The sequence below is a fragment of the Phodopus roborovskii genome, unplaced genomic scaffold (assembly GCF_943737965.1).
Source record: "Phodopus roborovskii unplaced genomic scaffold, PHOROB, whole genome shotgun sequence".
Taxonomy (NCBI): Eukaryota; Metazoa; Chordata; class Mammalia; order Rodentia; family Cricetidae; genus Phodopus; species Phodopus roborovskii.
In genome coordinates this window covers 2571611-2589537 of record NW_026125575.1, presented here as the reverse complement: position 1 = coordinate 2589537, position 17927 = coordinate 2571611, and the positions used below count along the sequence as shown (strand labels likewise).

Genomic DNA, 17927 nt, shown 5'->3' with positions numbered 1-17927 from the left:
TTATTCAAAGTAGCCCAAAGTGGAAGACAGCCTGGGTGTCCATCATCTGGTCTGTGAAAAAATAGAATGTGGTCACAACATACAATGGGAGGCCCACTCAACCCTGAAGAGGAAGTGGACCTTGGCACTTGTCAAGATGCAAATGGCCACATGCTCTGAGGGTCCATTTACAGAAATGCCTGCAGGGCAACAAGCTCTCAGATGCAGAAAGTAAAACCGTGGTTGCCTGGGCTGGTGACAGAGGAAGAGGGACCTGCACAAAGTTCTGATTTGGGGATGTCCTGGAATTACTTAGTGGTGATGTTTGCACATCTGTGAACACTTTAAAAACTACAGAACTGTATGATTTCATGACATGGACTACCGTGTCTGAAGAAATCTGCTGCTTAAAAACGGTTGCTGCAGTAATGACAAAACGTAGATCTTGACCAATCAACACTGTTCATATGTCAGAGATGCTTGGTGCCGTTGGGCCATGAGGATAGAGCCAGGGCTTCTTGGGCACAGCTTGATGAAGACCTAACTCTTACCTTGTCTCATCTTCCCCTCTAGGGTGAGGACTCCTTTCCCGAGAACATCCTGACCTATGTGGCTCATACTTCTGCACTGACCTATCCTCCTGCAACCCGGGTCAAGTATCCTGACAACCTTCTGCGGCCCCTTAGCCAGCTCCAACCAGATGAGCTGAGCCCCAAGGTAGACAATGATGTGGATCAACGGCAACTGATTGCAGCGCTCAGCGCCTACACTGCTCAGAGGCCACCCGGAGGGAATGACCCAGGGCCACGGCACCTTCTACATAGTCCCATGAGAGCATCGAGGCCCTTCTCAGAGCCTGCTGCTTCTCAGAGATGGACGCCACCCCAAGGAGATTCCAAGGACTCCCAGAGCATGGGAGACGGTGAGTGTTTTGGTGGCCTGCTCTCACTGCATTGGCCTTGATGACCTCCCTCTTCCTCTTCCATTACACACCTCTTGTAGACACACTGTGGCAATGGGATCTTATGTGGGTCCAGGGTCCTTCATTGTGGAGAAGAATCCTGCCATAGTGATACCCATGAAAGTTGGGGAGAGAAGCAAGTGCTCTGCTTATAGATGGCTGTTTTAGCTCTTACCTCTTAAGGGTGGCCCCTGGACTGTGTCATCTACCATGTGTTTTACAACCCAGGATAGAAATGGCATCAGATATCCCATGCCATGCCATTCTGCGTGGCCAAACCCATAACTACACACTCAGATATAGTTGAGTAGTTAATCCTCAGAGGTGTTCAGTCTGCGGTTAGTACCACCCACAATGCAGTGGTGTGTAGTGCAGACCTCGGGGTGGCCCTTGCCAGTGCTGTGGGATTCAGTTTCTTGGTAAGAGTGGTGAACTTTTCTGGCTAACTACTGGCTATGGGAGCACCTACAGGGGATGACAGCTTCGGCACTTGCTGGCTCCTACTCCTTTATATCATATAGAAGGTTCTGGTCTATTTGCTTTCTGACAACTTTTTGCTAAGGCCATCCCAAAGTGGGATTATTATGTTATGACTTCTCCCATAGAGACACACGGATTCTACACCCATGCAGGCAGCACTCTGGGGAGTCAGCGGGGGACTGCAGGGGCATCATTCTGTTTCCTGTAAGCAAAGCTCAGTTTGTGTTAACAGTCCTGCTTCTCGCTGCTGCATTCCAGGCAGGCGGCCTCATCCTCATGTATTCCTTGTCTAGTCAAATGCAGCAGTCATTTTATAAGGAGTGCAGTTGCCACACGACCATTAAGATTCTCCTCTCATTTGTGATTTAGGGACAGCATACAGGAGACAAGTGGTGCGCCCCCTAGAGATGCATGCACACAGAGATACTGCACATGCACCCTGTGTTTGCTAAGGGACCTCAGTCGACAGCTGGCCTTTCCTCGCAGTGTTGTTCCTGTAGAGGCTGTTCCTTCATTGTAAAGCATCAGCACTCCCAGGAACTCCTTACTTTGACCCAGTGACCTTCTGCACACTTTCAGCTCCTGGGCTCTCTTAGACAGCCTCACATGTCAGCACAGGCCCACACATGCTTGCATATAGATACCAAAGTTGGTCCTTGCCCATGACCTCAGCAAGTCTGCTAAGGGGAGATGCGAATGACTCGTCTGTATCCTCGGCTGCTCTCCTTCATGGTTGGGTGGAGTCCTCTGCTTCTATCTGACTGTCTCCTACCCCATCTCCCATAACCTACTAAAAAGTTCTCATTTATTGCTGGACTCCGCCATAGTTATTGGAACTAGGAAGAAGAGACAGATAACCAATTTCCTACCAAGGGATGCAAATGTAATTGGAAAGTGGGATATGTCTGTGAATAGATTACCCACGCCTACGGTCTCCATTACCCAGTGATCACCGCTGCTTGCCCAGTATGCAGGCTTCTTTCCCAAGCTGCCGTACGTATGCGCCTAACTTCACTGTATGCTTTTTAAAAGTGCCACATAAAATGCTAAACGCAAAATCAACAGAACTGGGCAGGGAACCCTGGGCATGTCTTTAGCGCATGGCTTTTGCTCAACCTTCATGCTCTACAACCCTCCCATCCCCCAGCCTCCCTAAAAGATTTTGAATGCAATTTAGCCATCATGTTACTGTACATTTCCAGACTCCACTAGGGTATAGAGAGATAAGGGACGGAGTATAGACCCAGCCATGGTGGCACCACTACACATGAGGATTAAAAATGATGGTGTCACACAGAGCCTTTTCGGGGCCCAAACTTCCAAACTGCAACACTTTTCTCATAGTTCTTCTGAAATAAGGCCTGCGCAGGCCTTTGGGTTTCTGGAATCGTCGAGACTTCTCCTTACTCTCGTCTGAAGTTGTCTTGTCAGGAGCCTGGTCAGTTTTCCGAAGGAGTTTGTCACACTCTGAATCGGGCTGATTGTGTTCCAGTGATGTCTAAGTCATTTCTGTCCTGCGTCTGGCACATGGCCAGGTCTGTTTGGTCTCAGTGAGGGGTTCATGGGCGTGCTTTGTGCTTCCGGCAGGCGCCCACTGCCCTGCCCTTGCCTCCTTTGAGTTTGCTGGTGGAGTGGGTCACAGCAAGCTCTGGCTTAATCATCCACATACAGCTCTGAGACGGACTGGAAAGCTTTCTAGTCCCTTGATATGCTGAGCCCACCCGGGGGAGGGGGGAGACACTCCAATCCCAATCCTCTCCTTAAAACATTCAGGTGGATATGTGGTGGGCGTTTGCCACCACCTCTCCACTGCCCACATTGTGGCCCCTGGGCTCGCCATGGTACCACACTACATTCTCCATTTGTTGCTTGTATCCTCAGGCTAGCTGGGACAGCTGCACTGTTTACTGAGTGAATGAATGAATGGATTCATCTGCAAATTACCCAAACTGTTGCTCACCTAGCTGTATTATCATCAGCTTTGTTTTCCAGGAGAGCAAAACCTTCAGAGCTTAATGGTGGTAACCAACTGAAAATTTGGATCACACCAGAGAAAGCTGTATTTGTCAAGAACCAACTGCCTAAACACCAACTAAACATTATTAAGTTCTTTTACCTTGGCTAATAGGTCCTGGGCTTTGGTCATTACAATTCCTTTTATATGTGTGTATCTAGTTACCATATAGTTGGGGAGACAGTTCCCCAGTTAGACATCTTATATCAGCCAGCGAGTGAAACCTCCAATGCCGGAAATGGATTACATTTACCATGGGAATGGAGTGTGATAAAAGGTTGTTGGCTGTATGCCTAACCAACTACAAAAATAACAAGTATGTACATCTTGCACAACAGATACATGAGAATCATTCTATTTCACCCAGGACATGTGGGGGGCCCCATGCTTTGCTGGATTCATGAAGCTCCTCCCTGAGTTCTGCCACTAGGTAGCAGATGTCTACCTGTCTTGTCCCTTTACCCTTAACATCAGGCTATCTTTCTCCCACCCCCAACCCGAGTCTTTGAACAAAGACTTAAGTGGTGAAGTTCTGAATTCTGAGTACCTGAATTCAGACTCCAGAAACCATCTGAAAAGCTGTGTGTGGCTAGGGGTGTGCCTATGAACCCAGCACTGTGGGAGACAGAGACAGGAGAATGACCGGGACCAAATGGCCTCCTTCCAGGTTCGGTGAGAAAGGTTGTCTCAAGACCATAAAACTGAAAGTGACAGAACAAGTCACCTAAGATCATCCTCCAGCCTCCCTGTATGTGCGCAGGCATGCAATGTGCACACGGGCATGCATATGCGCACACAGGCATGCATTTGCACAGAGCAGTTTGGCTTCTATTCTCCAATTCCCTACCAAGGTCACATAGGTAATACTTTCTTCTTTTCCACATGAGAAATCATGAAGTGAAAAGGTTGACCTGCTTGAATGTAGAACCCTATGAATCATACCCTACAAAGCAATGGGTGCCTGTCCCAGCCTGCATTTCCCACATGCCTTAGAGAGATAAATGACACCTAGCTATGATACACCTCTTAAAATGTAGTGAGCACATTTTTTACCTTGTTGGAGTTTTTTTCAGTAGATGCAGACAAGACACTGGTGTCTACCGTGATGTCTCTTGGCAGAGGCCCAAGTGAACGCAGAATAAGATAATAACTTGAGTTTTTCTGAGTTTGTTGGAAATAAGCAAAAACTAAATGGGGCTTCAGCAATCAAACAGACTGCACACGTCCTCTAAACAGAAGGGGCACAGCCACTTCTTCAGGATGGTGGTGAGGGTGTTAAAAGTGACGACGATTATGGAGATGATCGTAGAGACGGCGGCCATGACGGTGGTGAAGGTGGTTAGAAAGGAAGCAAGGTTAGTGGTGGTAGTGTTGGTGATGGTGTTAATGATGGAGAGGTGATGGTGAAGGTGGTGATTATGGTGGGAGCGGCGGTGATGGTGAGGACAGTATTTAAGGTGGTAAGGACGGCGGGGTGAGGATGGCGAGTGTGGGGTGGAGACAGTGCGGCTGATGGCAAAGATGATGATGAAGATGATGGTGACGACAGTAAGGGATGATGACAATGATGGTGAGGAATAATAAGGGTGCTGAGGAACGGCAAAGGTGGTGAGATGAAGGGACTACAGTAAGCAAGATGAATATCGATGTGGCTAAAATAGCCTCCCTACGTGCTGAGGAGCAGAAGCTGTTAGGTGTGATTCGCATCTTTCTCATGGAGGCAGTTTTTCAGTGAAGCTGTCCGCGTACCATCGCTCACTCAGTAAAGCAGGTAGAGTTTTGTTTGGGCAACCTTGCAAAGACATATAATTTCAGTAGGTCAGGCCCGCACGGTTCTGCGTGCAGAGCCATGAGAGGTGATCTCCTATTTCGGGACTGCATATTTGATGTTCTGACATTTCATGTAATTGCTCTGCTAGAGCCCACACAAAGCAGTGAAAGCTACTTAAAGTGTCATTGTGAGCCAGAGCTCAGAGATCTGTAGTGCAATGGACAGAACAAAAGAAGGCTTGCTTGGATGGCATTTGACTGGGCTGAGCTGTATTCCATCTTCCAGCGGGGCAGATGGACTGTCACAGGAGCCATTATTTCATTGCAGTCCATCTTTAAAAGGGGTGGCAGTGATGCCTCATGGCTCTTAGGAGACATAAGAGGCCCAATGCCCAATGTATGGTTTATAGCTGTTAATTGGAGATGAATTTCATTATGTGCTATTGAATCCCTATTTGCTAGCCAGCAACCGAGAACCTTCCATGGCGTCCCCCAAGTGTTCTTAAAGCCACCATTCACTATATAGACTCCCGAGGAAATTCTTTCTCTGACGAGACACAGTGATTGTAGAAGGCACACTTGATTTCATCTGGAAGATGGAAGCGTCTGCTTCATATCCCCACCATAGCTGTGAACATGACTGCTGACCACGTCTCTTTTTATCTGACCTTCATCTCCGGGAGAACAGGGTCTTGAAGGGCAGTGTGCCAGCATCGGGAGAGAGTATGTAGGGCTGTCCCGTTTCGATGCAGCCAGCACGCTACTAAAGCAGGACCTGACGGCACTGTGATGCCTGTCCTTCTCCACTCCACTCTGACCGATTCCACGCTGGCACACTGGTCACAACACACTGTAGAGCTGGAGAAGGCCCATCCAGAGGTAATGGAGAGACAGTGAGCCCTGATGTTGGTTGCAGGGATGCTCAGGAATTTTTGGACTAGGGGCAGGCAGCAGGAAATGTCACTGCAGGGGTCTAGGACTGAGCTTCACAGCTGGCCTGATGCTGAGGTAGCATCAGGCCATAAGTCAAGGCCTTTGTCTTTGGAGATCCTGGGAGAGACTGTGCAGGTTGAGGACACTTGCCTAGTGCTTGTGGAGCCTCTGGGGAAGGAACATTCTTGCACTTTGGCCTGTTTGGCTGTTGGTGTTCACCAGAGCCTTGGGGTTTATTCAATATTGATCAAAAGCTGTCAGTCATTTACAAATGTATTTCCCTACCGTGGGAAGTATTTTCAGCATGTGCTGGGGCTCACTCACATATCTGGCCCGTTCCTGGTGTCCGTGCTTGCAGAGGGTAGCAGCTTCCTAACACTCTACTTCTTGATTTAAGGATTGCTTTGGCTCATCTTTATACTGTGTTCCAAGGACACAAACCAATTACATTTCATGTGTTTATAGTGAGGCTTAACACAATCTAGAAATTGTCTTTATCACTTTTTATTCTAAATTTTATTAATTTAATTTTTTCATTTATTTTACATCCTGATCACAATTTCCCCTCCCTCCTCTCCTCCAATTCCTTCCCTTGCTTCCCCTCTGCCCTTCCATCCACTCCTCTGTCTCCCAGAAGGTCTCCTATGGGCAAGATTCTTCCATAATATCAAGATTGGTTGGGCTAGGCAGCCCAACATGGGGATTAGGTTCCCCAAAGTCAGTTCAAGCACCAGGGACAGACCCTGGTCCCATTGCTGGGAGCCCCACAAACAGACCAAGCTACACAACTGTCTCACATATGCAGATGGCTTAGGTTTGTCCCATGAAGGCTCCCTAGCTGTCGGCCCAGAGTCTATGATCTCCCAAGAGCCCAGGTCAGCTGTGTCTTGCTCATCTATGTCCATACCAGCATTTTTAATAATAGCTAGACCCCAGAAACAACCTAAATGCCCCTCAACCAAAGAATGGATAAAGATAATGACATCATGAAATTTTCTTGAAAATGGATGGGACTAGAAAATAATTATCCTGAGTGAGGCAATCCAGGTCTACTCATAAGTAGATATTAGCTGTAAAGTAAAGGATAACCAGGCTACAATCCATAACCCCAAAGAGGCTAGGTAACAAGGAGGGCCCAATAGGGGAAGCATGGATTTACCTGGGAAGGGAAATAGAGATCTCCTGGGTATAAACTGGAGGTGTGTTGGGGGGAGGTGGGAACTTGCGGGAACCTGTTTGGAGAGTTGGGGGCAGGATGAGAGGAAGAGTAAGGACAGAGAGAATGCCTGGACTGGTCATCTCCTGTTATCAGATTACTGACTACCCTAATTGTCATCAGAGAGCCTTCATCCAGTACCTACTGGAAACAAATGCAGAGATCCATAGCCAAGCACTGGGCTGAGATCTGGGAGTACTGTCCCACAGATTACTTTTTAGTCTACCTCATTTTTAATATTTTATTAGTTTTCTATTAAATACCCAGTATCACTTTGTTTCAATAGCTCAGACCCAAACTTATACATTATTGTCTCCCCATAATATATAATTTGGATTTTTATTTTTATTTTTTTAAAAATCAGTGAATTGACTGGGCTGCCTTTGTTCAATAATAAAGTAAGTAATACATTATTTTTAAATCTTTCCAAAAGGACGGAGTTTGCAACTTTGCATATTTTAAAGGTTTATAGTAAGTCTGAGAAGATGCTTGTCATATTTGTTTATGTCAGCCTGTCAGTTCCCAGGGTAAAATGCATGCGGTGGTTTTACAAACAGATTATTTTACAAAAGTTTGGAGGCTGTTTGGTTGGAATTCAGGAAAGAAAGTTGCTTCATAAAACTGAAATAGGTGACAGGTTGGGTGACAAGTGAGCCTGAGTACTTGTTTATTTTAGAGGGGAAAAAAGCAGTGGTGGGAGATGTCACTCAGCCACCTCATGGGGCTTGTTTGATTCTGTGAAACAGACTTGTTGTATGGTCCAACTGACCTCTAATGCTGGATACTCTTGCATCAGCATCTGAAGTATAGGGATCACCAGATTGCTTTACTACACCTGGCTCTCATCGTCTCCTAATGGTTGTCTAGGCCCACCAATTAAGTTTTCTTGTGATGTCCAAGGTCTAAGTCTATCTAGAATCAAAATATTTGGAGTATGTGTAGATATGTGTATGCATGGCGCATGTGTATGTTTTATATGTGCTGTGTATATATTTTTATGTGCATATATATGTTATGTGTGTGGTGTGTATAAGTGTGCTTGTGATCAGTATTGTAGCCTTATGTCCTTAATTTTCAGTATTTCCTTATTTGTAATAATAACTTCTCATGGGCTCTGGGCAAAATGGTTGTCCAATATAAGTTGATAAACTGGATGGATGGAATGGGTGGATGGACAAATATGTAGGCAAAGGGAATGTGAGTGGATAATTGGGTGGACAATGAATGCTTACATGGGGATGCATGGTGGATGGATGGAGGGATGGAGGGATGGAGGGATGACTACTTGAGTGAATGGGCAGATAGATGTCACTTGGTGCCTGACTTTCACGGCTGAAATTTACGAACTATAGAAATGATCCCTGAAAGTATAGTCTTGGCTGAAATTTACATATTTTTTTTTTAAATTTAAGCTTATACTTTGACAAGGAGTAGTATTGAAAGTCATAATCTTTTAAAACTTTGAGATTTATTTCATTTTATATGTACAAGTGTCTTGCCTGGGTGTGTGTATGAACCTTGTGCAGGTCTGGAGGCCAGAAAAGTTTTCCTGATCCCATGGAACTGGAGCTTATGGTAGTGAACCAGAGTGTGGGTGCTGGGAGCTGAACCAGAGTCCTCTGCAAGAGCAGCAAGTGTTTCTAAACATTGAAACATCTCTTCATATTTCAAAGTATAGCTGGTCTGCATGGCTTCATAGGTCTTGACTGTGTTTTGTGTCACCTGCTCAAGGGTTGCAGTGAGTGAGCTGTGGTTCGAATTATTTGGAGATATAAAAATGCTTATCAGTAGTGAAGCAAGATGGGCAGTAATGTGCACATATAATCCATATCATTAGCTCATTATTGAGACAGTAATTATGATGCACCAAGGCCTTGGGATATGACTTCACTGGATGGCAATATATACCTTATTGGCCGTCACTGTCCAATAAAGACAGAGTCTCTCTATGAGAATCAACACTTCCTGAATTCTGAGCCAAGACTCAAGCCATCCATCATGTGGGACTCCCATGTCTATGCCTGAGTGTCATCTCTGTCAGCCCTGTGGAGTCATTTTGGGGCCATGGAAGCCCTCCTCATTTCTCCTGAACTAGTCATCTCTTCCTCTTGATGACCTAGCTCTGAGCCCTAAGGGGCATGGTGCCAATGGAAGGGCTGGGACCCAAAGCTACATAAGGAGAGAAGGGAATCTTTCATAGACCTAGAATCATTTGACTTGAGAAAGTGGTAAGTGGCTCCCTATAGCCCTAATGCCTGTGGATTCTGGTAGCTCTGTGCCTACAGGTCAAGCAAAGGTCTGCTCATGCTTGGCTTTTCAGGCTTTGCCATAGTGAGCTCCATACCTACTAAATTCCTCTTTGTCCCTTTCCTCCTTTACTACCTGCAGAGTTTCTCGGGTTGAGTACATGCCATATAGAGTTAAACTCAATATCAACAAGGTCATGGACCACACTGTGATTCTTTTCCCTCTCAAAATGAAGAGAGTGTGTATGTGCCATGGTGAAGTAGGAGAGAGGCACTCTGTGTGATGCATCATGCATCTGCCTGCTTCCTTACTCAGGTAGAGCATGACTTTAAGTCTCAATAGCATCATCTCATTCCTGACTAATCCCACATGCTTGGAGTAGCCTAGAATAATGCTCTCAGAGACCAGAAAAGGCATCTGATATTATGGGCTTAATGGGAAACCGGGCACTAGGGAAATTTCCAGGAATTCACAAGGATGATTCTAAGAATCTAAGTAATAGTGGAGAGGCTACCTTAAATGGCATTCCCCTAGGATGAAATTGATGACTACCTTAAATGGCATCATGGAGCCTTTACCCAGTAACTGATGGAAACAGAAGCAGAGATTCAAAGCAAAGCACTGAGCCAAACCCCTGCAATCCAGTTGTAGAGAGGGAGGAGTGATGAGCAAAGCAGTCAAGACCATGTTAGGGAAACACACAGAAACAGCTGACCTGAGAAAGTGGGAGCTCACAGACTCCAGACTGACAGCTGGGCAATCTGCATAAGACCAAACCTGGCCCCTGAATGTGGGTGTCAGTTGGGGGGCTTGGGCAGTCTATGTGGCCTCTGGCAGTGGAACCAGTATTTATTCCTAGTGCATGGATGGGCTTTGGGAGTACATTCCCTATGGAGGGATACTCTCTCATCCTAGATACATGGGGGAGGGCCTAGGCCCTGCCCCAAATGATGTGACAGACTTCAATGATCCCCCATGGGAGGCTTCACCCTCCCTGAGGAGTAGATGGGGGAATGGGAGGACAGGAAGGAAAGGGAACTGGGATTGGTATGTAAAATAAGTTTGTTTTTAATTTAAATAAAAATTAACTTTAAAGAATCAAGTGTAATGAGTACTCACTGAAGGGGGAGCTGTATTACGGCCAAGACAACTGTGTATTATATTGTATCTGAAACTCACTCCAGGGTCTCAAAATGCCTATCTTTGGAAGTCCAGAGCACTGCCTTCTGTCCTCTCAGTGGTAAGACTTGTGTGAGCCAGACATGTCAGCCTGCTGCATCCATGTAGATCTGAGTCAGAGCCCTCAGAGCTGGGGTCAGCTATAGAATAGACTGCACTTGGCCGTGTCTATGGACCCCTGGAGTGGTGTCACAGGTCCCCCCCTTGCTCTCTGTGTGAGAGCTGTCCACGGTGCTGAACCCCACAGTTCTTGGGAAAGGTTCAGCAATCGCTCATGAAGGTAAAAACATGTGCCACACTCCCAGAGGGCAGAGAAATGACAGCCAGACTATGTGTCCACTCAGAGCCAGAGAGGAACAAGGTTTGGGTGGGCAGAAGCGCCACGACTCCACAGTGCACATTGAGAGGAACAGTTACCGATCTCATAGCATCTCCTCACTTCAGAACAGCAACTGTCAGCAGGAAGCACGGGTAATGTGTGGTGTTAGAGGTGATCACCTAAGCACACACCATAAAACTCATCCCTGTGCACACTTATGTCCATGCATTTCATCGTATGCAAATTCCATTTCCACAACAACAGGCCAACAAATTCTAAGTCTGATGGAGTTCAACTTCTCAAGTTTAAAGGAAAACCCAGCTTTCCTTTGATCATTTTGTGGGTGTGTGGTTCTGACATCTCTTTACCCAGAAGCTGCGTCTGGTGGTTCAGCTCTGTGTCTCCACTTCCTGAGGCATAATGACAGTGCTGCCTGTCACAGGACATCACCTAGGTGAACACTGGATCTCACACTAATCCTTAACCTTAGTGGAGTAGAAACATCTTCTCAGGACCCCATCAGCTGTGGCAGGACAAACACCTCTGTGCCATTGCATGCCTGGCTGTGGTGACTAAGAACTACACATCTTTTCATAAGGTTATTGGCTACTTATATAGCTGCTTTTGTGAATTCTGTACTGTTTCCTTGCCTACTTTTTTGTGTGTGCATGTGGTGTATCTATTTGTGTGTGTGTGTGTGTGTGAGTGTAGTGGTGGATATATCTGCAAGTGTGTGTGTATCCATATGTGTGTGTGTATGTGTGTGTGTGTGTGGTGACACACACATAGAGAGAGGGAGAGAGAGATTGTGAATACATCTGCAAGTGTGTGTGTGTCCACTTGAGTCTGTGTGTGAGAGAGAGAAAGAGACAGAGAGAGAGAGAGGCTGTGGATACATCTGCAAGTGTGTGTATCCACTTGAGAGAGTGTGTGAGTGTGTGTGTGTGTTTGTGTGTGTGTGAGAGAGAGAAAGAGACACACACACACACACACACACAGAGAGAGAGAGAGAGAGAGAGAGAGAAGACCAGCAGTCAATCCTGAATCCTATCCTTCATGATTTCCTACCCTATTTGTTTTGAGATAGGACCTCTAGTTCTCACTCATTGGCTCAACTGGCTAATCAATGAACTCTGAGCATCTGTTTCTTCTGCCTCCTGCAAGAGTAACGGGCACATGCCTTTTACATATGTGTTGGGGCTCAGATCTTGGGGCCTTGTCCTGGCATAACAAGCTCTTTACCCACTGAGCATATACCCAGCCTCCACGTCACCTATTTTTACTATTTTTTATCATTCATTATTATTACAGGGATTTTTTTCTCCCTAATATACTGTGAATGAGTTTTCTTAGATAGTTTGGGACTATTATGTCCTTGAAGCCTTGTCTGTGCTGAGATAAAGCTGCCTTTGTTGAGCATTGCACACAGGAAGCAGGGAACTCGTGTTGCTGTGGGAGCGGACACATTTCCCCTGTGTCTGCACAGCTGTATGTGTTTTACAGACTGTAGGGGCATGGGTGAATGACTCCTCCACAGCAGACAAATGTGTTTTAGCATTTAGCAGCACATGTCCACTCACTGTGTCTGCGGGGCCACCCTGTTGCTGTTCTGTAAGAACAGTATAAAAATGTCGGTCACCATTGTGTCTAAAGGGTATGTCCCCTGGCTACAGATATCTGGGTTGAAACTTCTTGACCAGAGAACCAAGCGTGCCTTTTATATGCGTAATACTAAACATATGTGTAATACCAAATAGAAAGCCACACTGATGCCTGAAGGTCCATTCTCATTTTATTTCCTTTTTTCCTTTTATTGAAAATAGATTCCCCCCCCCCACATAATATATCCGGATTGCAGTTTCCCCTTGCTCAACCTTTTCCAGTTCTTCCCCAAGATTATAATGTAATTAATTTAATATAATAATATTATATTATGGGATATATTCATATCCCATAAAACATTAGATTGGGAGATATAACATATATACATACATATATATATATATACATATATATGTAGAGAGAGAGAGAGAGAAAGAGAGAGAGAGAGACAGAGAGAGAGACTACTCGGTGCAGACCTGCACAGGTTCTCTCTGTGAGTTCGTATGAGCTTTGACCATGTTGACTTCGAGGGCTTGACTTTCTTGGTGTCTTCCAATTCCTATGGCTCTTCCATATTCTGCTTCCTCTTCCCTGGGATTCTCTGAGCTCTGAGGTGAAAGGTTTGGGGCTGAGTGTCCCAAGGTCTGTCACTTTCTGAACAATGTGTGTCTCTGTATCTGTGCCTTGCTGCTGCAGGAAGAAGCTTCTCTAATGAGGGCAGAGAAAGGCACTGAGGTATGAACACAGCAGAGCATCATTAGGAGTTGTTTTTTTGCTATATTTTTTTTTTTTTAGGAGCAGTAGAATGTGGCTTTAACCTAGGTCTCTTTGAGTTATGGTGTCTCTGGCTCCTGATCGCTCAAGCGGCATCGGGTATTGGGTCCATCTCTTAGAGTGGGCCTCATGCCGGATCACACGTTGGTTGGCAACCCCCCACAAGCTTTGTGCCACCATTGCACTAGCTTGTCTCGCAAGCAGGACACCATTGTGGACGAAAGGTTCTGCGGCTGGTTTGATGTTTATGTTTCTTCCTTTTTTGTAGCGTCCAGAGTAGCTCGCTGTTCCAAAGATGCTAGAACAAAGGGTTGAAGGCGCTTTGTAGCCAACAGCTCAACTTCTCCATGTTCAATGAGCCATGTAGGTGTTTCTGTTAGCAATAGGGCCTTGTCAGTTTGCTGTCTTGGCAGCGGCATCGGTCGTTTGAAGGTTCTCATGGGTCTCCTTTGCCAGCAACTCAATTAGATGTAGTGCTGGAAGCTTCATTTGGTGACAAGAGATGGCCAACCGGGTATCTGTCTCCCCATTATTTGGCAGTTTCATTTAGATTGCCTTCATATATGTAAATATTTCAGGAAGCTCTATGTAGTGTATTAGGTTTCCATACTGTCCCTCACCTGCCCCTTAATTTTAGAGGTCTCTTCCCACACTCTCTCCCACTATCTTCCCTACCTTGGTCCTCCCATTCCACCCTCCTCCACTCATCCATAAATATCTATTTTAGTCCCCTTTCCTAATGAGATATATCTATCCCTACCATCTTCGGTTCTGTAGATTATAGCTTGATTATCACAGACTTAGCTAATATCCACACATAAGTGAATACACACTGAATTTGTGTTTCTGTTTCTGAGATAACCTCACTTGGGATGATTTCTTTTTTCTTTTTTCTTTTTTTTTTTCTAGCTCTATCCGTTTAGCTGAAAATTTCATTCTTTTAATGGCTGAATAATACTCCATTGTGTAGATGAATCATGTTTTCTTTTCTTTTGTTGAGGGACATTTAAGTTTTCAATTTCTGGCTTTATGAGGAGAGCAGCAATGAACGTGGTTGATCACATGTCTCTGTGGTAGGATGAATTATTTTGGGGGCATATGCCCAAGAGCAGTTGGTATAGCTAGATCTTAGCGTAGATTGATCCCCATCTTCCTAAAGAACTACCACACTGATTTCCATAGTGACTGTAGAAGTTTGGATTCCCATCACTAGTGCCCTCCTTACTCCACATCCTCACCAGCTTGAGCTGACACTTGTTTTATTGATCTTAGCCATTGTGACAGGTGTAAGAGGGAATTCCAAAGTAGATTTGATTGGCATTTCCCAGATGGCTAAGGATGTTGCATGTTTAAGTGCCATTAATCTCAGCCATTTGAGATCCCCCCCCCCATTTTTGAGAAATCTCAGTTTATATCTGTACCCATTTTAATTGTTATTTTTGTTTTATTGATATCTAGCTTCTCGAGTTCTGTATACATTTTGGAACCTAGCCCTCTGTCCGATGTATAGTTTGTAAAATTAATTTCTCATTCTGTAGGCTGCCACTTTGTATGAGTGATGGCGTCCTTTGCCATGCAGAAGCTTCTCAGTTTCTTGAGGTCCTGTTTATTAATTGTTGATCTCAAAGCATGTGCTAATGGTGTTCCCTCCAGAAAGGCTTTTCCTGTGCCAATGAGTTCAAGGCTGTTGCCAGCTTTCTCTTCTATCTGATTTTATGTTGATATCTTTGATCCACCTGTACTTGAGTTTTGGTCTCTTCACATTATTCTACATGTGGTCATCCAGCATTTGTTGAAGAGGCTGGTTTTTTTCCCAGTGTTTTTATATGTTTCTGACTTTATTAAAGTACAACAAAACAAAGCAGGTGTCCATATATGTTTGGATTTATATCTGGGTCTTCAATTTGTTCCCATTGTTCGGTGGTTTCTGTTTTTGTGCCAGTACCTTGCTGGTTCTATTACTATAGCTTCTTAGTATTAAAATCACAGGCGACAAGACTTCCTGCAGTTCATTAATTATTTGTGATGGTTTTAGATGTTCTGAGTTTTTATGTTTCCATATGAAGCTGAAATTTGACCTTTCAGTATCTGTGAAGATTTGTGGTAGAACTTTGGTGGGGATTGCATTGAAACCATAGATTGCTTTTGGTAGATTGGCCATTTTCACTATATTGATCCTAATCAAACTGTGAGCATTAGTGATCTCTGCATCTTCTGATATATTCTTTAATCTTTTTCTTCAGTGTTTAAAAAGTGTTTGTCATGCAAGTCTTTCACCTGCTTGGTTAGAGTTACCCACATGGTGTCTTACATTATTTGAGGCTATTTTGAAGGGTAGTGTTTCCTAATTTCTTTGTCATTCCATTTGTCTTTTGTATATAGGAAGGATACTGATTTTTGTGATTAACAACTTGCAGAAGTTGTTAATCAACAGTGAAATTTTTAGGGTCAGTTGTGTACACTGTCATATTTTCTGCAAATAAAAGAAACTTCCTATTTATATCTCCCCTGATCTCTTTTTGTCTTATGTACTTTCTTGAATAGTATGGAGAGAGTGAACAACCTTGACTTGTCCCTGATTTTAGTGGAATTGCTTGAGTTTCTCTTCATTTAGATTGACATTGACTTTGAGCTTGCTGTGAACTGCTTTTATTATGTTGAGGTGTGTCTGCAGTACTTTCATCATGAAGGGTGTTGAACTTTATCAAAGGCCTTTTCTGCATCTAATGAGGTGAACATGTGGCTTTGCCTTTTAGCTTGTTTATATGGTGGGTTACATTTATGGATTTTCATATGCTGAACCATCCTGGCATCTGGGGTATGAAGCCTACTTAATAACGGTAGATGATCTTTTTGATGTGTTTTCAGATTTGGTTTACAAGTGTTTTATTAAGTTTTTTTTTTTTTTTTTTTGCATTTATGTTCAAAAGAGGAAGTGGTCTGTAATTCTCTTTCATTGCTGGGTCTTTATGTGATTTGCCTATCAGGGTAACTGTGGCCCTCATAAAACAAATTTGGCACTGTTCCTTCTGATTCTATTTTGTGGGATTCATTGAGGAGTGTTGGTTAGGAGACTTTTAATGACTGCTTCCATTGCACTGGGGTTACAGGTCTGTTTAAATTGTTGATCTGACCTTGATTTATGTTTGGAAAGTGGTATGTATCCAGTCCCTCCTCAGCTGAACCTGCAGTTACTACGAGGCCTTATCCTGTCCTTCCCTGTGTCAGTCCTTCCTTCTCTGTGAGCTCCATGTGAACCAGGTTACTTGTTATATTGTGTGACTGATGACTGACTTTGTGCCCCCAGACACACTCCTGAGGAGTCTACTGAAGGATCTGCAGCAGCAAGCTGAAGTGGACCGCCCGGGGCCCCTGAAGTTAGAGGAGATGGTAGACTCAGTGGCTGGAGCCATGCAAGGTGACCCTGCAGAGGGAAGCCAAGAAAGCCACGGGAGAGGCGCCGAGGGGCCCCTGAGAGAGCAGGCAGATGCCTCAGAAGAAGTGCCTCAAGGTGACCTTCTGCTCCCTGGGTCATTTGCAGCTGGGTGGCCACAGGGAAGGGAAGAAGCCATGGGAATGGGCTGGGGGGAGGAGGAGGGAGGAGCCTGGGGAAGGAGTGAGGCCATGCCCTGCAGAGGGAGAGAAGCCATGGGGAGGCAACATAGGGAGGTGGTGGTGTCACAGGAAGGGGAGGAGCCATGGGGAGGGGAGGAGCCTGGGGAGAGGAGGAGCCATGGGTGGGGAGGAGTCATGGGAGGGGAGGAGCCATGGGTGGGGAGGAGCCTGTGGAGGGGAGGAGCCATGGGGAGGGGAGGAGCAATGGGGAGGGGGGTCCTACTCACCAGGCTATAATGCATCCTTTCTGCAGGAGAGATGGCTTTATGTTAAAGTTTTTTTTGTTTTTGTTTGTTTTTGTTTGTTTTTTTTTTTATCTGTTTGAACTTCTGCCTCTAAAAGCTTTGTTAGCAGACTAAGCTTTACCGGAGCAATTGCATTGAACAGCAAATTGCTCTCGGGGTGGAGGTCTGACCCCTGCATGCTGAGGTTCAGACTTAGGAGTGATGGGAGTATGTCTTTGTTTGGGTCACACCAGTATGCTCTGTCAAACGTTTGAACAATACACTGAAAATGGTCCCTTCAGTTACCTGCATCTGCCTCCGAGCCTACTGGGAGCAGCAGGCAACATCGTGCCCTATCTTACCTGGCATAGCTGCTCAAGGCAGGGAGGCCTCTGAGGCTCTGAGCTCGGAATGTGGTAGGCACATTAAAATCCCATTGAAATCGGGATGCATTCCTCTCCTCTGTGGACTGGAACAGAGGCCACTCACCAGCGTCAAAGGGGTAACCAAGAGTAGGAGGATCTAGAGAGTCTTGAGGAATGTGCCCCCGTCACACAGCCTTGGGCACCTGTTGTGGTTAGTTAGTCAGGCCCCGGCACCTGACAAGAGCAGGA

At 45.3% G+C, this 17927-nt stretch overlaps 1 protein-coding gene across 1 annotated transcript in view; it reads left to right on the top strand.

Annotated features, from left to right (window-relative positions):
* Positions 1-17927, top strand: part of Ptprn2 (protein tyrosine phosphatase receptor type N2) — a 629714-nt gene that overhangs the window by 243278 nt on the left and 368509 nt on the right. Inside the window, exons 6-7 of the mRNA XM_051177829.1 lie at positions 553-901; positions 16782-16985. Coding sequence (XP_051033786.1) covers positions 553-901; positions 16782-16985 — 553 coding nt within the window. The remainder of the gene's footprint in view (positions 1-552; positions 902-16781; positions 16986-17927) is intronic.